This window comes from Trachypithecus francoisi, unplaced genomic scaffold (genome assembly GCF_009764315.1).
Source record: "Trachypithecus francoisi isolate TF-2019V2 unplaced genomic scaffold, Tfra_2.0 Lachesis_group16, whole genome shotgun sequence".
NCBI classification, from domain to species: domain Eukaryota; kingdom Metazoa; phylum Chordata; class Mammalia; order Primates; family Cercopithecidae; genus Trachypithecus; species Trachypithecus francoisi.
The window spans coordinates 97,831,361-97,851,668 of record NW_022681461.1 but is presented as its reverse complement, the minus strand read 5'-3'; the positions used below and the strand labels follow the sequence as shown (position 1 = coordinate 97,851,668).

The following is a 20,308-nucleotide window of genomic DNA, read 5'->3' as shown; positions in this document are numbered from 1 at the left end:
CAGCCTCGGGCCCCTTGCTGAGGCAGGCTCATATCCAGGACGCCGCTTGCTCCAGCCTCTGTGATCATACCTGCCCTCACCTTCGTCGGATGGTGAGAAAGCTTCCATGGGATTCCTATGTGGGAAGTCGTCACAGACCCTCCAATGCTGTTTCACCTGGGTGATCTTGTTGACTCCTGGGGAACAGCCCATTGACTGGGAGGCATCTCTTTCCACCTATGCAGATGTTTCTTTAAAAGGTTTAATAGCGGGGATCTTTCCAACTGATGTTTCTCTTGGGCTGCAAACTCAACCTTTATCTCTAACATATTCTCTCGGAGGATGACATGCCAAGCCAGATCCAGTTTGGAAATGTGCATTGGCACACTGTGGCCTGAATTAATTGCAAACTCACTCTATATATCTAAAGTTAGTTTGGTGTTCGTCATGGGCTCTCTTGCCTGGAAATTCCATTATTTTGCAGGGTTTACTTGGCACCTGATGGGATATCCAGGTCCAGTAAAACCAGGCCTTCGTGGACATGACATGGAAACAGTGCTGCGCTGCACAGCGGAGCGGGGCCAGTGAGATGGGAGGGCCAGGCGCTGCCAAGGGACAGCCAGGCTGTCTCAGCCATCGACGTCACAGCTCCATCCCTTGGTGACTTATGCTGCTCTGTCCCTGGGCTTGAAGGAAGGGGAAGCCCCTCAGCTGCTGAGAGCCCTGCTTCCTGGCCCTCCGTCAGACCATGATAAAGAACAGGAGCCGCCATGCTTGAGAAGCCACCATGATGAAAAGCGCCTCCAACCTCCAGTTGCATGTTTGATGTTTGATCAGATGCCAGGGCCAGCTGTGTCTGGTCCTGCTTGTGTGGCTTGATAAACTGGACTGTGTGTCCTGGCACCGTGGTGTCCCAGGATGGGAGCTCTGGGAAGAGAGTAGCTCCTTTGCTGGACTCTGGGTTGGGGAAGGCTGGGGGTTGGGGAGGAGGAAGAGGCTTTAGCTTTACAAAGCGGTGGAAGTTCAGGTGCGGGGGAGGGCTTCAAGGGTAAACCATTTGAGTCAGCGGATTGCATTTTCAATGGAATCATGGGGCCTGGAGTTCACAGGACCACAGCCTGCCCAGGTTCTTCCCAGCTCACCCCTCTCACCCCCTCTCACACCCTCCCAACCACTCCTACCCCCTCTCACCCACTCTCACCTCCTCCCACCTACTCCCACCCTCTCTTACCCACCCTCACCCCCTCCCACTCCCTTTCACCCACATCTAGATGGAGCACAGGCTGCAGGCTTGGACTAGGGAGACTGAGGTCAGACCCACCGCTGCTTCTCTGGAAGCAGAGGGATTCACAGATGTGACCACACAGTATTCCAAGGCCTGTGCCCCCACATACCATGCTTGACTGTGTGCCCCCAGCCACACCTGCTTCTGTACCCACCTGCTTCAGTACATACCTGCCCCGTGCACTGCTGCTCCAATACACACCTACCCCCATACACCACTGCTTCCATGCACACCTAACCTGTGCACTGCTGCTCGAATACACACCTCCCCCTGTGAATCGCTGCTGCAATATACACCTACCCTGTGCACCACTGTTCCCATGCACACCTACCCCTGTGCACCGCTGCTCCAATACACACCTACCCTGTGCACTGCTGCTCCCATGCACACCTACCCCTGTGCACCGCTGCTCCAATACACACCTACCCCCGTGAACCGCTGCTCCAATACACACCTACCCTGTGCACCACTGCTCCCATGCACACCTACCCCTGTGCACCGCTGCTCCAATACACACCTACCCCTGTGAACCACTGCTCCAATACACACCTACCCCTGTGCACCGCTGCTCCTATGCACACCTACTCCTGTGCACCGCTCCTCCTATGCACACCTACCCCTGTGCACCGCTACTCCAATACACACCTACCCTGTGCACCGCTGCTCCTATGCACACCTACCCCTGTGCACCGCTGCTCCCATGCACACCTGCTCCCAGACACATCTGTCCCAAAGACTGACTTATTCACTTGCACTCCTTCATATCCAGAACAGAATGTGCTCCTGACAGGCGGTGTGGGTAGGGGGCACCTCACTCACAGAAAGGGGAGGGCAATTTGCTGTGGAGAGGGAAACAAAGAGAGGAGACTCTGGAGTGGGCTTGGAACCTTTTGGAGGAGATGCTGACTCTGCAATTTGTTCTGGGCCTTCCTGCTGGCCCCACTCTCACACCCAGGGTGGACAGGGCCACTGAGGAGAGGTTCAGCCTATGTGCTAGATGGACAAGGAGACAGGGTGGTACACATTCATCAGAAGCCAGAGTTCCCTCCTACTAGCCAGAGTCCCTTCCCACTGGCCAGAGTCCCCTTCCACTGGCCAGAGTCTGCACCCCTCACCCCTGCCCCCTCCTTGGGGTGTCAGAATCCACAACAGGAGAGCACCTGGCTGGGTAAAAGTCTCTACTGTGCCAGAAAACAGAGCCCCTCAATCCTCAGCTTTCTGCTAAAGGCCCATGGACTGGAACTGTTTTGCAGGAATCCAGTGTTAGGGGGATGAATTGTGTCCCCCTAAAATTCGTACATTGAAGCTCTGCACCTCAGAATGTGGATGTGATTGGAGATGGGCCTTTAACAAGATAATTATGTTAAAGTGGGATCATTAGGGTGGGCCCGCATCCAACTGACTGGGTTCCCAAAAGACGAGGAGATGAGGACACAGACACACACACAGAAATGACTGTGAGGGCACGGGGAGATGATGTCATCTGTAGGCCGAGGAGGGAGGCCTCGGGTGAAACCAGCCCTGCCGTCACCTCGACCTTGGACTTCCAGGGTCCAGGACTGTGAAGGAATGAATCCCTGCCATCTAAGCTGCCCCATCTGTGGCACTCTGCTGTGGTGGCCGAGCTGACTCACACACCCGGGAAGCCTGGTGACCTGGGGCATGGACCCAGCCCCTCTTTCACCCTCTTCTCCACTCTCCACTTGGCAGACACAGGCTGAAGAAAGCTGCAAAAACAAGGCAATGAAGAATGCGCTTTGTCCAAGGCCTTTAAAGTGGTGGCCTTCCCCAAGTAATTTTTCAAAGAGAGGGCTGGCTTGAAAGGGGCTCCCTCCCATCTGCCCCACCCCAGTGTATAGGGAGAGTCCTGCTGGCTCTGTGGGCACAGAGGTGGCCCCTGGTCTACTGAGGAGTCACAGCTCACGTGGAACAGTGGTCAAGGCCAATGGGTCAGAAGGTAAACCAGGACCAGTGGGGGTCTGGGGCCCTGGAACTGGCAGGACACACGGTCAGCCACGGGCCGGCCCTCGGATCTGGCGCCTCCTTGGTTCGCTCTGCTGTTGGTGTGCAGGATGCACGGTGGTTAAGGGCTGGGTTTGGGGCTACTGGGTTCAACCACACCCTTGCTGTTCAACCTCCAGTGAATAGTTCCACCTCTCTGAGTCTCAGTTTCCTCCTCCCTCAAAGGGTTGTTGCTCCATTGAATGAGATGATGCAGGTAAGTGGGTGAAGCCCTGGAGGGCAGCAGGGGGCTTGGAGGAGGCAGAGGAGGATGAGTGCCCAGCGGCTGGGAGCAGGGAGGGAGGGGACTGTGGCCAGGCCTCCCTCGTCAGTTTCTTCACCTCACATTCACATATAACAAACTGAGGCTCAGAGACAGAATCCTCTTGCCTGAGGTCATGTGGCTAGTGACTGGTGCTGCTGAGATTCTCACGGAAGTCTGTGTGACTGTGGAGTTGGCCTGGCCCCAGGACATCAGCCGAAGGACACAGCTGCAGCCCCAGGTGCCGGATGCAGGTTCAGAGCATTCTCCTTGGGTAGCTAGAGGGACCTCCTCCCCTGCATGGAACAGAGTGGGGCAGCTCCAGCCACTCTGCCGGGCCATGGCTCACCCAGGCCCTCCTGGACCCGCTTCAGTACTCTCTGGACTATAAATACTTGGAGGGTAAGCAGACATCTGCCTCCAGGCACTCCATGAAAACCTGTGTTCCTCCACCTCCTCCATGGGTCTAGGAGAAGGAGAAGAAGGGACAATCTGGCTGCCCCTCCAGGCCTTTGTCTTGGGAAGCAGCTGGCCATTTTCCAGCCAGACGTGACTCTGGGAGGCTGATGTGACCCTCAGGGCTGGTGATGAACCAACAGGTCCACGTGAGGACATCACCTGATGCTTGCCATGGCTGCTCTCTCCAGACCACAGCTCTGCCGCTCAAAAAATAAATGAGAAGAAACACAGCCTTGGAAGGAGAAGTTGGGCCATCGGACTCTCGATGTAAGATGCAGGGCATCTGGCCTGCTCCACTCTCTGCTAGGCACCGTGGGAGACATGCAGTGATGGGTGGTGGCACTCCCAGTGGGCCAGGAGTACACAGGGTACAGGACCTGGTCAGCCTTCTGTGGTGAGTGCTGTGAGCAGGAGCAGGCAGCCAGGGAGGGCTAGATGGGAAACGATGGATGGCAGAAGATAAGGAAGACACACATGCAAAAAAAAAAAGGGGGGGGGGCACCTCTGCATGGGTGTGGGAGTCACTGCTGCATTGCAGGTCAATGTGGAAGGGACCCAGGCACCTTGCTCACCACATACTCCCTAAAGCCTAGAGCAGTGTTGGCAAGGAGTACACGTGCAATAAAGTTTTCCAAGGACTCTCGTTTTGCTCAGTTGTGGGAGGGCATGGAAGATGGTGAGTTTGGGACCATCTGCACCAGTTGTTGGTGTCTGAATCTGGGCAGGGTGGTCCTGGTGGCAGGTGTGTGGTCTGGATGCCATGGGGAGGCAGGCAGTGCACACTGGGCTCCAAGCACAGAGACCTGGGTCTAAATCTGGACTCTGTCACGGATGGACTGGATAAGTCCCCTACCCTCTCTGGCCCGTGATTTCCTCATCTGTGGACAAGAGAGATGCCAGTATTCCTTACCGGTGCATGAGAACTGATGCACATGTGGGTGAAGAGTGTGAGGCAAAAGCCTTAAGATGTGTGATATTCCTAGTTTGACAACAGAGTTCAAATCCTGATGGGTACTGCCAGGCCATTCTCCTATAGTCCCTGGCTGACACATCAGGTTGCCAAGTCTGCGGACTTCTCTTTGAGTTTCCTGGTGGGATAGAAACTCGTCTCTCCACCCAACTCAACGCTCAGATGAGGGTGGAAACTCACATTTGACAGCTTTCCAAGCCACCGCACCACTTGCTCTTCAAGAGAGGATAAAGTGGATCTGTTATGGCTGCTTGAGCTGCAAGCCTGAGCCATCTTACCGCTGCTGAGAAGTCAACTTTTGGGGGACCTTGGGGTGGTCACTGGAGTATCAGCTCTTAGGGCACTGGTTATGTTAATTCAGGCCAAAGTTTAGATGCCGGCTCTGAGTTATAGGAGGGCTTGCTGACGGGCACGGATGTGCACATGGGACTGTCAGAGAGGAGCCCCACTTGCACTTGGGGAAAAAGATAACATCCCAGCTGGAAGCTGGAACCAGAAAGCCTGCACTCTCTTCTGATAACCAGGCCATGCCCTGTGTCAGCACCCCTAGTCTTCAGGGGGAAGCTGGCCTTCTTGCTGGTGGGGGTGGGAGGCACTCCAAGGACCAAGCACAGCAGGGGCTGGCACAGAGGCTGGGGTTTGATGGAATATCTCATTCACTGAAGCTCACAGGCAAAGTAAAGGGCCAGTGGCTGCAGGTAAACCAACGCACAGACACGCACACATGCACACACACACACGTACACAACTCACACACACTTTTCCCGATCACATATGCTTTATATTAGTTGTAAAAAAAAAAAACCAAAAAACAAAAAAACAATCAAATAACAAGGAACATTTGCTTTACTGAATGTATCTCAAGCACCTCCTCACATCTGTGTGTGAAGAGCTTCTCATTCTTTTGCTGTGAAATATTTGATACCTATGCAAGTGCTTGTGGCAGATACGGAGACTAAAAGCCTCATCACCAAGTTAGCAACAGCGACCTATCACCCAGCTCCGGAGCTTGCCATGGCTATCCCGGCAAACCTAACCTCTAACCTCCGATGCCTCCCTCACCTCCTGTTTCCAGAATGGTGGGAATTAAAGGGCATTTGGGGAATTTCACACCCAGTCTGGAGACATAACTGGAGAGGGGAGTCCCAGCCCTGTCTGGCATCCGTGGCTAAATTGTTTGTTCAAAGGGAATGAGGATGGCCCAGGGTTTGCGAAGCCTTCTTAATTCATTTCGATTCCCTCTTTTTAAAAAAAAACTAGCCCTGTAGCCCTTGGGGAAGGGGCGTGGGTCAGGATTCAGGAGGCTGTGCAGGGAGGCCAGGCCTGGGGAAGCTGGAGGGAGAGACGCCCACCTATCACCCAGGGACTGGTGGGCCTCCTGCTGGAGGAGACCCTGAGGGGCTTACAGAAGCCAGGCGGGAGTATCAGGGCCCCAGCTCTTCCCTGAGAGCAGCCGTTCAGGAATGCCTTCTCCCTGCGCCAGCTGTCACTCCCAGGGGGATGCCTTCTTTGGTTTCCTTTTTATTGCAGAGGGGCCACCAGGGAGTGGGTAGGCGTGAGGGGTGGGGGCCTGGGGACTGCAGAGCCAAACTTCGCCTAATGAATAACCCAGATGTTCCCGTCCATGCACATGGAGGTCCCGGGAGCTCTTGGGAAGTCAGACCCCAGCTCGGTCCCGTGCCAGTCTGCAGTCAGGCGGCAGGTCCTCGGTCCGGGTTGACACGTAGGCCACAGTCTTGGGCGCCCTGATCTGGCTGGATGGGACGTTTAGTCTCCACCCAGAAGAGGAGCTCTGAACTCCTCCACGTTAAAGAAGAAGTTAGGCGGGGTAAGCTGCAACTTTCTTTTTAACCCGAAATGAGCAGACCTCGGGGCCCCTCTGCACCGGTTCTTGGAGCTCCGCCAGGTGCGGGCACCTGGGGTGGGAAGAGTGGGGGCACCACGGTGGGCCTCTGGGCTCCGAGGCCGCCCCAGGCCCGCCCGCCTACCGGCTCTCAGAGAAAGAACAGGGGGCCGCGCCCGCCCCACGTCCGCTCCGCCCCGGGCCAGCCCCTTCCTCGCAGCGACTCGCCCGCTGTTCCCACCCCCTCGCCCGCGGCGCCCAGTGGGAGGCGGGGGCTGGCCTCGCCAAGCCCAGCGCCGGGCTCTGATTTGCTGCGGGCGTTGGGGATCGACAGCCTCAGCGGCTGCCTTCCAAGAGAGAGGGAGGGAGGAAAAGGGGGAAAAAAGTGCTCGGCGCCGAAGGCGAGGTCCGCACTCTCCGTCCCCGCGGCTGGCGCAGGACCTCACTCGAGCGGAGCGCCCACGGGGAGCGGGTCGCGGGGCGGCGGCGGCGAGGAGGAGGCGAGAAGGAGTTGGAGAAGGAGGAGGCGGCGAGGGCGAGCGAGCCGAGCGGGGTCCCGGCCGCCCCGCGGGCCAAAGTCGAGCCCTCCCGCCCGTGGGCGAGCGCGCCAGCCGCCCCTTCCAGAACAGCCGCCGCCACAAAGAAGAACGGGGGGTGCCGAGGTCCCCATGAACTCCTAAAGTGGTGCGGTCCCCGCTGAGAGCGCTGCCCGGGCCGTGACCCGCGCCCCTGTGCGTCCCCGCGCGCCTCCCAGCGCCCCTGTGCGCCCCGGCCCGCGCGCCGCCGGCATGGACGTCCATACCCGCTGGAAAGCGCGCAGCCCGCTCCGCCCCGGCGCCCCGCTGCTGCCCCCGCCGCTGCTGCTGCTGCTGCTGCTGCTGTGGGCGCCGCCTCCGAGCCGCGCAGGTAAGGGCGCCCCGGGCGCGGGGCTGCGGGATGGGGCGCGCGCGGCCCGGACACCGCTGTCATCCCCAGGCGCCTTCGCCCGCAGAACTTTTCTTCCTTGGCCTGTGGAATGCACGGGCCAAGACCACGAATGCCATTTGCTGGGGGGCCCCCCCGAGATGACGACAAGCAGACACAATGCCTGCGGGCGCACCGCCGCCCCCTCCCCAAACGGGCGGGTCGGGTGGGGCTGTCGCGCGAGCCGAGGATGGACCGAGGGCTGGATCACAGGAGGGGCTGTCCACGAGGCGGGCAAACTTTTGTCCCAAAACCTTCCTTCTCTGTCCCACATCACAGGCGCCCAGCTTGGGCCGACACAGCCCTACAGCAGAACTTCCTCGCTCAAAACCGGGCAGGACCGCCCCCTAGAGTCACAGCCCTTCAAATCCCGGGACTCCTGGGGTGGGGGGAATCCCAGAAACCTGGACCCCCAGCACTGAACTTCCCCCAGGCACTCTTGCTCTAGGCTGAGCTGGCGCCCTGCTTTCCCCAGGGACAGCGTTTCCTGCAGTCTTGGTCACCTAAGTGTTTGGGGGCACTGGGGACCCTTGCAGGGTGGTAGACAGCCCTGCTCCTAATCCCACCCCCAAACTTCTTGATCCCTGGAAGGCAGCTTTTCCTGGATTCGCTGCTGAGAGATGGGATGCGTGGAGCAATGCCAGAGATGGGTTTGCAGGCGGGGCTGTGAGTGGCTGGGATGATATGCAGATGTGGGATTCTTTCTGCCAAGGGTTAGCCCTTAGAAGGAGCCCTGCTTCCCGGGGAGGGCGCTGCAAGGCGGGGACTGTCTGCGTCCCTGCCTGGGTTCTCGAGGATTCAGCTCTTCCTGGCGCAGCTTCCTGACAGGGGCATTTTTCTAGGCATCGCTCTTGGTAGTTAGCGGTGGGATGGGTTTTCAACAGACTCTCAAACATCAGAACCCTCTGCTCTGGAAGGTCCCCTGAATCCTTATTGACAGGTGGGGAGATGGAGGCTCAGAGCTGTGTGCCGCCAGGTCAGAAGTGGCGGGCAGAGCGATGGGACCGTGGGCTCAGCGAACGGCTGGACCGGCCCGCCGCCTGCCAGCAAGAATGCTTCTCTCTGCTTCACGATTGGAAGACAAGTGGGAAGAATCATTGTCCGTGTTTCTGCTTGTCAATTAAAATACTCTTTTCCTTTTTTCCTGGCATGAGCAGTGCTTGTTGGGCTAACTGGATGAACTGCAGTCTGGGTGTGGGGGCTGCCCTGGTGTTCTGGGGGAGGAGCCAGGAGCCTGGCCTGACTCCCAGGACCTGGGATCTCATCCCTGGGCCGCCACCAACTCTCTCCTGACCCTGGGGTTACTGGGCTTGTGTTTCTCCAGGGGTCAGCTGAAGGTGGGGGACAATAGAGGTCGCCAGAAAAGTGGAGAGGCGAAAGAAGGTGTGGTCAGGGACTATGCCATTGCTGGGGAACTGGGCCCTGTCTCAGCGCCTCTGGGGACTTTTCCCCAGAAACTCAAGAGGGAGTCCTTCACGGGAACTGTCATCCTAGACAGCTGGGGCAGGGCACTGACTGGGGACCGTGCACCGGCCCGGGCATGGGGTTCCATTTCCCTCCCTGCCCATCTCCCCGCCTCCACACTGTCTTTTTCCCTCTCTGGTTGCCCTCCCTAATCGAAGTGCGGCTCGTTGGAAGTGGGAGTGAGGACGGCCCAGAGCAGCAGGCTTTGGAGTTGGACATTTTGCTTTTGACAAAACAGACTTTTAGAAGCATGTGAAGAGACCGCTTTTCTTCGTGGGTTTCGCCAGTGTCTCTCCACCTCCCAGGGTGGGACCTATTTGGAAGTCATCCTCCGAGCATGGCCAGAGGGGGCGGCTGTCCACTGGAGATGCAGGCGCGGCGGGTAGCCACCAGCAAGTGGCTGCTGTCTTCTGCATCTTGGGATCTGCCAGATGTTTTCCGAGGGTTTTCTGAACACCGTTCTTCTGCCTGCCTTCTTTTGGCCAAGTGTGTGAGGGAATGAAAAGTAGGATTGCATTTGGGGCTGCTGAACAGTGTAACGGGGAAGGAGAGTATGGGAAATGAAATATGACCCCAATATTTGGAAATTGAGGTCATCTCCTCTACACGCCATTGGCTGACTCCAGTCACGTGATTGCTTTTTGCAATAATTTGTGGGGAGAGTCGGCCAAGTTTTGTGAGACTTGACAGATATCAAATGGTTAAATTTCCTCTGACTCAATCGAGTTGGCTGGAAAGACATCCTTTTCCATCCTCTGCCCCCTCCCTCCCTCTCCCCATAAAAGAGCAGTGAGTGGGAGGAGCTCAGAAGCCCCAAGAATTCCCCAAGCCCTCTCCCTACTCTGCTCCAGATTTGCCAGAGGGGTTGGAGTTTTGGTCGCCACCCAGGGCTGTGCCCACCCAGCAGTGCCGCAGCCCCAGGCAGGGGCATGTTCCCAGTGCCAGTCTCGCAGCGGCTTCTCCAGTGAGGTTACCCCTGGGCTGCTCCTGTGGGGCTGGCCACAGCCTGCTCTTCACCCCGCCCTGCAGATATTTCTGGACTCCCCACCGCCACGCCTTAGCCGAACACAGCTGGTACTGCCCGTCCCGCCCTGCCTTCTCGCTGCCTGGCCTGTCTGCCTGCCCCTGCCTCCTCCCTGGACCGCCCCATCCCACTTCCTGGGAGACAGACCTTGACGGGTGGAGCAGGGACCGTGCAGAGCAGTGAGCTGCCCCGCTGGAGGGCCAGGATGAGGCCCCGACACTTCCCGAGGGCACCCACTTGGGAGCCTGAGTGAAGCTGCATCTGGAACAGTGCAGGACCTGTCCCTGCTTCATCATGTGAAGTGGCTCTGGGAACAGCCTTGGGAGACAGTTACACATGGGAATGCAGGGGCTGGCACTTGCCTGGCCTGTGGTGAGCGTCAGCTGCACCATCTCACTGCATCCTCACCCGATTCTGAGAAGGGACAGAGCCTAGGAGTCAGGGGGCAGGGATGCCAGGCCAGTGTTTTCCATTCCTGCTCTGGGGCCCTAAGCCAGCATCCACCCTCTGCCTGGCATGGTCACTCTTTGACTTATCAGAGTTCTCTCTTCTCACTTCCCATCGGTTTATCAGCTCTCCCCAGGGAGACGGCCAGGGCCCTGAGCTGTAGTCCCGGCCTGGGGGCCCAGTCCAAACAGGGTCCTGGGAGCAGAGCCATTCCATTTGGCCAAGACAGCGTTTAAGTTCCTTTTTTCCTCTTTCCCCCTCCATCCTTTCTTCTCTCCTTCTTTCCTCCCTTTCTTCCTCCCTCCCTCCCTTCCTCCCTCCTTCCCATCCCCTTCCTTCCTTGCCTTCATCCCTCTATCCCTTCTCTTTTTACTCCAATGCCTTCAAGAAGGATGCAGCAGCCACAGTCTCCACCACTCGCCTCTGGCCACCCAGGCCTCTCCACACATCAGCGTAACCTGCCTGGCCCTTGAAGGCTTTTGCCTTTTTACATGAACTGGGCCTGTCTTGGGGAGACAGAGGCAAATGGGATGGGACCCCTCATTTTCCTCCAGGAGCTCACAGTCTCACATGCAGACTGTTGTGAATTTTACTCAGGGGCCTATGTGGAATGTGCTGGGTCTTGTGTTCGACAATCTGGGAGGGTTCATTGCACTGAGGAGAGCTGGGGAGCTTCCTGGAGGAGGTGATGTGAAACTGGCCTTCCCTCCTCCTCTTCTCCTTCCTTTTACTGTAGAAACGAACCTCCTTTGTGGGGTTCTCTGCCTCTGGCTTTAATCTCGCCCTCTTCCCTCCTTCCTGACAGGACATTCCACACCGTGTCCCAGAGCTCTCCTGGGCAGCTCCCTTGGCTGGAAAGCCCCTCATTCGTGGGTTTGGCAGGTGCCCCCAGCATCTGTTTGCCAGGAGACTGGAAGTGCCCCTAAGGGAAGTGGCAGATCCTGGCAGCTTCCTTAACCCTTTCTCTGCCCCCGTTCCTCCTGTTTCCCTTCAGTGGGCCCTGCTGGCCTGGCACAGCGAGTCCAGTCTGCACAGCTCTGCAGACAGCTCCACAGCTGTGGCCTAGGATGTGGGGGCCTCTGGGGGCGATTTTGGGTACCTGTGCTGAGTGACAGGTGGTCCGATGTGGGAGGGGACATTCCTTGGCAATCAGATTACTGAACCCCAGGCCAGCAAGGTTGGTGTGAGGCCGGAGCTGAATTTCTCTGCCTCGGAGGGGCCGTCGGGTGGGCTGGGTGAGGACAAGTCACTGCGCCTCAGCTTCCCCTCCTGAACATGGGGAGAACTGCATTTCTTGCTTTGAGGCATGGTTGTGAAGACCGATTGAGGCTACAGCTGTAAGAAGCTTTGCAGGCTGCCTGACCTGTACTCGGCACTGGCTGTGTGGGGGCGTTAACATCGTCCCCATCTTCAGTGGTGGTTTTGCAGAAGGAAAGAGCAGTGTTCCCACAGCCCTCTTTAGATGCAGGTATCCCAGAAGCACAGGTGAGGGAGGTGTCCCTGTGTGGGGCCTAGCCCTGCTGAGACCCCCGGGGCTCTGCTGTCATCCGCTTAGCCAGTCTCTGCTGCCCCCTTGCCTTCCTTGGCCTCGGTTCTCTGCTTTCCACGGAACGTCATGGGGTCATTGTCCAGGCCGTGGGGTGTGATGCACATGAAAGATTTTAGAAGCCAATTCCAGGGTTTGCACTCACGTGTGCGTTTCTGTGTATGTGTATCAGGCCATGTGCATGTGTGTATAATGTGTATGTCTCCCCGCGATCTGCCTGCACACGTGTTTGTGGGTGTACATGTGTGTTTGAGTGTGCATGCACGCGCATCCTTGCACATGTACACACGTGGGTGTCCCGGGCTGACTCCACGTGCAGGACCTGGTGTGTTTGAGGAGCTCGTGGCAGGGCAATGTTTCTCTCCTTACCGTGACCCGGCCCCAGCTGGACGGGAGAGGAGGAGATGGCTGGACGGGAGAGGAGGTGGAGCCTGCGGGTTGAGCAGGAGGCTGTGGGTTCGCTGCAGGGCAAGCTGGGTCTGGCTGGATCTGACAATTTCATGTCTTTTTAAGCTCCCAGGAGCCATGTTACATTATGGCTCCCGCTTCTCCTCTATTTACATTCTCCCATATAATTGACTAGTCTGCTCTCAGTGCTTTGCCAAGTGTCAGTTTTAAAGTTTCTGGCCTGGCTGGTGGATGTGCGAGATCCTGCAGGCAGAGCCTCCAGCGGCCCCTGTGGTGGTTACTACTGAGTGTCAATTTGATTGGACTGAAGGATACAAAGTATTAATCCTGGGTGTGTCTGTGAGGGTGCTGCCAAAGGAGATTCACACTTGAATCAGTGGGCTGGGGAAGGCAGACCCACCTCTGATCGGGTGGGCACCATCTAATCAGCCGCCAGCAAATACAGAGCAGGCAGAAAAACATGAAGAGGCGAGACTGGCCTAGCCTCCCAGCCTATGTCTTTCTCCTGTGCTGGACGCTTACTGCCCTCGAACATCGGACTCCAAGTTCTTTAGGTTTGGGACCGGCTCTCCTTGTTCCTCAGCTTGCAGACAGCCTATTGTGGTGGGACCTTGTGTACGTTAATACTTAATAAACTCCCATATATATATTTCTATTCCTATTAGTTCTGTCCCTCTAAGGGAACCCTGACTAATACCTCCCTGCTCATAGGCAGGACTGCCGCCACCAGGACATGGCGTGGGGACCAGGGTGGCATGCTGGTGAAGGACAGGCAACCAGCAAGATGCCTGGATTCCTACCCTGGTTCCAGTGTCTACCAGCAGTGCATTGTAACCACCCCGTGCCTCAGTTTCCCCATCTGTAAGAAGGGGGTGATGACTGTAACTACAGCAGGGTTTTGGTGATGTCTAATGCATTACTGATATAAAGCGCAGAGTAAGAGCCTGTTACTGCCCTTGCCACCGGGGGCCCCAGTGCAGCAGGAGGCTGTGAGGCGGTTTGGGGCCCTCTACTCACTGGTCTGTGCGTGCTCCCTTGCCATCCTGTGTGGGGTCACACTGCTGCTTCCCTCACTGGGTAAGCAAGAGAAAAGGTAAGGCAGTAAGCATCAGTGGTCAATTCAGCAGATTGCTCACTGCTTGCTGCCTCTGAGGCTCTGAGCCTGAGCCAGGAAGATGCATCCTTGGGCAGTCGCAGGCCGGGCCAAGTTCAGCACGCAGCGTGGCCCTCCCCTGCCTCCTCCAGCCACTTGCTCTTTACAAGGAACTGAGGTCCAGGAGGTGGATGGACCTGCGCACCTCCCAGCTGCAGGCCTCTGTTCTGTCTCTGTGACATGATGGCGTCGAGTGGTGGCTGATCACTGAAAAGAGGTGTTTCAGGGGTGGGTGAAGTTGGTGGGGGTGGTGTGGGAGGGCTTTGCCATCTTAGATGTTGTTTTTGTGCTAGCCCAGCCTCAGGCCACTGGAGAGAAGACCGTAGAACGAATGAATGGGTGGCTGGATGCTCAGTGGAGGGGCGCGGGTCACTTTGAGTTGTCCGTGTCAGATAGTCCGAGCCGTCACACCCTCAGCTTCCTATCAGCAGAGGAGTTTTTCTGGAAGAATCTCAAACTAGGTAATAACCCCATATTAGCAGTAAATGTCACCATCCTTTGGTGACTCAGACCTAAGAAATGGAACCACAGCATGACCCACTTTTCTCAAAATTTAATTATGCAGAGCTCCGGAGGCACGGGCTCAGCCTATTTGCTGAGATGTCTCTGCCCATGGAATGGAAGCTTCCTTTATTTTCTGTTTCCTAGACCCGTCTTCTTGTAGGGAAATTTGCTCTTCTGTCCTTTTCTTCCTTGCCAGGACCTTGGCAATAGGGTGTCTGGTGGGCCTTTTTTTTTTTTTTTTTAATAAATGCCACAAAGTGACATAAAAACAGTGTGGCGATTCCTCAAGGATCTAGAACCAGAAATACCATTTGACCTGGTGATCCCATTACTGGGTATATGCCCAAAGGATTATAAATCATCCTACTATAAAGACAGATGCACATGTATGTTTATTGTGGCCCTGTTCACAATAGCAAAGACTTGGAACCAACCCAAATGCCCATCAATGATAGACTGGATAAAGACAATGGCACATATACACCATGGAATACTATGCAGCCGTGAAAAAGGATGAGTTCATGTCCTTTGCAGGGACATGGATGAAGCTGGAAACCATCATTCTCAGCAAACTAACACAGGAACAGAAAACCAAACACTGCATGTTCTCACTTATAAGTGGGAGTTGAACAATGAGATCACGTGGACACAGGGAGGGGACCATCACACACTGGGGCCTGTCAGGGGCTGGGGTGCTGGGGGAGGGTTAGCATTAGGAGAAATACGTAATGTAGATGACGGGCTGATGGGTGCAGCAAACCACCATGGCATGTGTATACCTATGTAACAAACCTGTACATTCTGCACATGTATCCCAGAACTTAAAGTCTAATAAAAATTTTTTTTAAAAAATGTGTGTATATAGCAGATTTAAGTTGAAAAACTCTGACTCTTGTACTGGGAAACAGTGATCTTCCAATGAGAACACGTGAGCGTTGTAACCTAGTGAAGCGCCCGTCTTCCGTTCTTCTGGTGGGTGGCCTGGGGGACCAGCACTCTTTCCCGTGTGTGGGTACAGAGGGAACAGGTGAGGTCTGTATGTGAAGACATTGGGTGTGTCAGCAGGTTTGTTTGGCGGCATTTATGGACCCTCAACATGAGTCGGACCTGTGTGGGGGGCACAGGTGAGCGATAGGTGAGCCATCTGTGCCCTACTGGGTCTTCCGCTGTGGTGGGGGAGTCAGCCATCTGAACAGGTGGTTTTACTGAGTGAGGTGCAGTAGAAGTGGGAGTAGCGTGTGGCCACGGCCAGTCTAGGGAGGCACCTGCCAGCCCCATGGGGCGGTGGCCAATCAGAGACCAGCCTGCTTCTCCAGGGCCAGCCCTTTGGGATGCACGCATCTGAAGGCAGGCTCCCATTGGTGGATGCAGAGGGCATGTTCCCATGCCTGTTCTTCCTCTGGCTGCTGTTCATATTTTCATATTCACACTGGACCCTGCTCTGAGTGTGCTCCCATCAGCACCTGTGATCCTCAGACCCGCCCTTTGTGCCAGGTGGGATCGGCCCATTCTGCAGACGTGCCAGTCTAGCTCTTCAAGTCCAGCTGGCACAAGGGGATGACAACCTCCCTCCACGTCCCAGTGGTCTCATGGCCTGCATTTTGGTTCAGGTCCGTACAGTCATATGCATGGTTGCAAGCAGCCTCTGTCCATCCTCAGGTGAGGGCGGCGTGGCTCCGCTCCGTCCTGCTTGTTTGCTGGTGCTTCAGAAGGGGAGCCATGGCCCCAGGCAACAGTGCTTACATGGAGCCTCTGCCTTGGTTTCTCCTTCTTCCTTTCAGATGCATAAAAATGCACATCAAGCGTGGGCACCATCTGGTGGCCTCTTTTTTTTTAAAATAAATACCACAAAATGACATAAAAACAGTGTGGCGGTTCCTCAGGGATCTAGAACCAGAAATACCATTTGACCCAGTAATCCCATTACTGGGCACCACCTCTACAACAATTTCAAAAACAATTAGCCAGGTGTGGTGGTGTGTGCTTGCGGTCCCAGCTGCTTGAGTGGCTGAGGTGGGGGATCACTTGAGCCAGGGAGGCTGAGGCTGCGGTGAGCTGTGTTTGTGCCACTGCACTGTAGCCTGGGTGACAGAGTGAGACCCTGTCTGAAAAAAAAATAAAAATAAAAATAAAAATATACACCAGAGAGCACGATGGTCTCAGCTTTTTCAGCTGTGGTTTCTTCTTTCTTCTGGAGGACAGAGGTCCAGCGTCTGCATCCTTGGCACACACTTAGGTCAATCACTGGGGTTTGTTGTGGGGGGTGACAGGCAAGCCTGGGTGTGGGGAGAGCCGGCTCGATGCCTGTGGGCTCTGCACAGTGGTGGGTGCAGGTGGGATGGCAGGCGCGGGACAGAGGGACCCCTGGGGGGACTTTTCTCAGGTCCTCTGCCTTCCCAGCACTGTGTCCATCAGGGAGGTTCCCAGGATCTGTCTTTGCTGCTGATTTTCTTCCCTCAATTTTCTGTTTTGTTTTCTTTCTTTGGGGATGATCTGAAATCCTCTTCCTGTGCTATTTCTCTGCTCTTCCCCTGGGGAAAGGAGAGTGAGGAGAAAGTGTCCCGTGTCCATGTTTCTGTGGACGTTTCCCTTCCTTCTTCCTACGGAGGGGTGGTGACTCCCAGAGGCTCTAAGGAAAGAAGGAGAAAGTGACACTGCCTCTTCTCAGACCCTTTGGCTGCAGAGTGTTCACATGGTCGGCGGGGGGCGAAGAGTGTTCTTGAGGGAAGAGGAGGGAATTAGATTTGACTGCAATTGTAATAGCTTTCTAAGTAATTATTATTCATGTTATTTAGGGTAGTGATCTCGATAATGGTTGTCTAAGTCAAAAAGTACTGCTTGAGCAGTGGAGATATCTCATCTGAAGGTTGAGAACACACAGAGAGCGTCCTTGGGCCGGTGTGGCGGTGACAGTGAGCTGGTGACAACAGGCAGAGCCAGGGTAACACGGCTCTGCTGGGTGGGGCAAGGAGATGCCCCAGGTGGAGCCATCAGGAGAGGGAGAGGGGGTGGGAGGGAAGGTGAGTGACTGTCCTGCCAGGGATGCCAGTGTCATCCTCCTGTCAGTGTCATCCTCCTGCCCTTGAAACAGGTGGACATCATGGCTTCTCAGACCAGGCCATTTAGGGACATGTGGCAATGTCTGGAGATGTTTTCTGATTGTCACATCTGGGGTGGGGGCAGGGCTATTGGCCTGTAGTTGGGGGAGTCCGAGGATGCTGCTCTGTACCCCACAGTGCACGGGACAGCCCCCACCAAAAAGACTGACCCAGTCCGGAGGCTGCAGGAATCTGTGGGACAGAGGAAGCAAAGGTGAGATTCCATGGCCCTGCCCTGTGGCCTTCTCATGGCTCATTGTCAGACAGCAGGGAGGGCCTCTTCTTAGGCTGGGTCCGGGGTTTCTCCTCATGGTGTAGACCAGTGGTTCCCAAACTTCACCAGGCCCTGGAATCCCCCCGAGGCTTCTCTTAAGGCATAGATTGTTTCTGACTCAGGAAGCCCGGGGTGGGCCCAGGAAACTGCATTTCTAGTGAGGTAAGTTCCCAGACCACGCTGATGCCAGGGCGTCCGGGGTGCCACACTTTGCAAACCACGAGTCGTTCTGCATCCTCAAGCCCAGGGTCTTGGATTTCAGTATTAATGGTGGTCGTGGGGTGGGGAAGGCACCTGCCAGGGGAGAAGCGTTGGAGAGAAGAGAGGAGGGTGTAGCTGTTCCTCCACCCCTCTCAGGAACCTCCCACTTTCTTTTTGGTGGTCCCCGCTTCACAAATGACCCATGGTGCTGTTCCCCTGCACACCTGGCGGGGGCACTCACTCATCTCCAAAGCAAAGATGACACTATCCTGCAGGTCTTAGGGAGCAGGGAGACCTTGGGGCTGGGGGTGAACTTCCAGGGAAGGGGTTTCCCGTGGATTTGGCCTTGAGATTCTGCTGTTGTTGATGTTCTTATTATGGGAAGGTTCAGAGGCAGCACAGCAAAGGTCATGTTCTGCCTGGGGCCACAAGGACCAGCCCACAGCCAGCCCCATTCCAGCCGGAGGCCGGCCCACGCCCCCGCACCCGGTGATTTGAAGCCAGTCCCTGACGTCAGCTCCATTCTTTGGTAACCATTTCAGTCTCCGAAAGAGGAGGACCCCACTCCACATTCACCTCAGCTTGCTGGCCGCGTGCTGTCTGTGCGTCTCCCAGGGGCTCACCCCGCACCCAGACCTCCCCTCCATCCATACTGTGCTCGGTCCACAGGGCCAGGCTCTGCAGAGCCAGGGGTCTGTAGGACTGCAAGTTTATAGGGCTGGGGATCTGTAGGGCTGGGGTTCTATAGGGATGATGGTCTGCAGGGCTGGGGGTCTTTCAGGCAGGGGGCTATAGGACTAGGGACTCTGCAGGGGACTCTGCTAGAGGGTCTGCAGGGTCAGGGATCTCTCAGGCCAACAATCTGTAGGGCTGGGGTTCTGTAGGGCCGGGCATCTGTAGGGCTGGCATCTGTAGGGCTGGGGATGTGTAGGGCTGGGTGTGTGTAGGGCAGTGTGTGTAGGGCTGGGGGTGTGTAGGGCTGGGGGTATGTAGGGCTGGGGGTGTGTAGGGCTGGAGGTGTGTAGGACTGGGGGTGTGTAGGGCTGGTGTGTGTCAGACTTGGCGTGTATAGGGCTGGAGGTGTTTAGACTGTGGTGTGTAGGGCCGGGCGTCTGTAGTGCTGGTTTATTTGAAGGCTGTGGGTGAGGACCCAGAGGGCACCATGGGTGCTGTGCCCACCAGGCTGTGCTATGGCACCTGCAGCAGGGCTTCCCTGCCCAGTCCTCCTTGAATGCCCTGGCACGGCAGGGCTGGTACCAACATAGCAGCTGCACTGCCATTTTTCCAAGAGTTTGAGTTCTCTGGGTAACCCTGGCCTGGAGTTGCCTGGTGTTTTCTGGGATTAACTGGAATCAAAGGAGGGTGTCAGGTCCAGCTTCCTGCAGGGTAGGGCTTTTGGGGGCTCATCACTGGATGCCAGAGGATGCCGGGGTGTGGAGCCTGGGACCCCCACAGTGGACAGGTGCAGGAGTCCCGGGGTCCCACCTTGCAGACTCAGATTTTTGAGGGTCTATAGTGGAGCCTGGGGTCTGCGGCTTCTTGTCCTGCCCCCCAAATGCAGTGGCAGTGACCAGTTGAGGGCACTTTGAGAAACTCTGAGCAGGGGAGGGTGGGGGCCTGTGCCTCCCTCCAGCCCTCTGTCCTTCTACAGGGCCTACCCCATCACCAGCTCACAGTCACCTCTTGGACTTTTGCAAAGGGAACTCAGGGGATGAGGAGGAGAACAGTGATTCTCAGGGACACGGGGAGCTTTGGAGGCTGGGAGAGCAGATTTGAACTCCTGGCTGTGGGACCTCCAACATGTTACTTAACCTCTCTGATCCCGAGGCAGCTTGTCTGCATATCAGAGGCGATAGCACCACCTACCTGGACCGGCTGCTGTGAGGATCTAAGGAAGCGATATTGGTGTGGATGCAAAGCCCTAAGTGTGCCCGGTGTGCAGGACATCGCCCCGTGCAGTGCAAGCAGCAGGTACAATCGTGGTATTGATAACAATGCTTGCTGCCTTTATTGGGATGGACGCAGATGGTATCATATAATTCTTATTAGAGATGGCTGTTATTTTACGTGGCTGTTAATACGGAGGTTGGGAGGCAGTCATTGCAGCTTTTATAAAGTGTGAAAGAAGGACTAAAGCTGCTGTTCGCAGGTTCAGGCCCAGCCAGGGACCTCAGAGGATGCTAAATGGTGGGCACAAAGGGGCCAGAGGGTCCAGTCTGCAGGGCAGGGGATGTGCTTATAGACAATATGGGGGGCGGGTCGGGGATGTACTTTATAGATAATATGGGGGCGGGATGGGGGTGCAGTTTATAGATAATATGGGGGCGGGGGTGCAGTTTATAGATGATATGGGGGTTGGGGTGCGGTTTATAGATAATATGGGGGCTCGGTGGGGATGCAATTATAGATAATATGGGGGCGGGGCAG

The 20,308-nt window shown here is 56.2% G+C and overlaps 1 protein-coding gene across 1 annotated transcript in view; it reads left to right on the top strand.

Annotated features, from left to right (window-relative positions):
• The first annotated feature begins 7,165 nt into the window (after positions 1-7,165).
• COL5A1 (collagen type V alpha 1 chain) overlaps positions 7,166-20,308 on the top strand; it is a 207,313-nt gene continuing 194,170 nt past the window's right edge. Inside the window, 1 exon segment of the mRNA XM_033238619.1 lies at positions 7,166-7,705. Coding sequence (XP_033094510.1) covers positions 7,588-7,705 — 118 coding nt within the window. The 5' untranslated portion in view covers positions 7,166-7,587.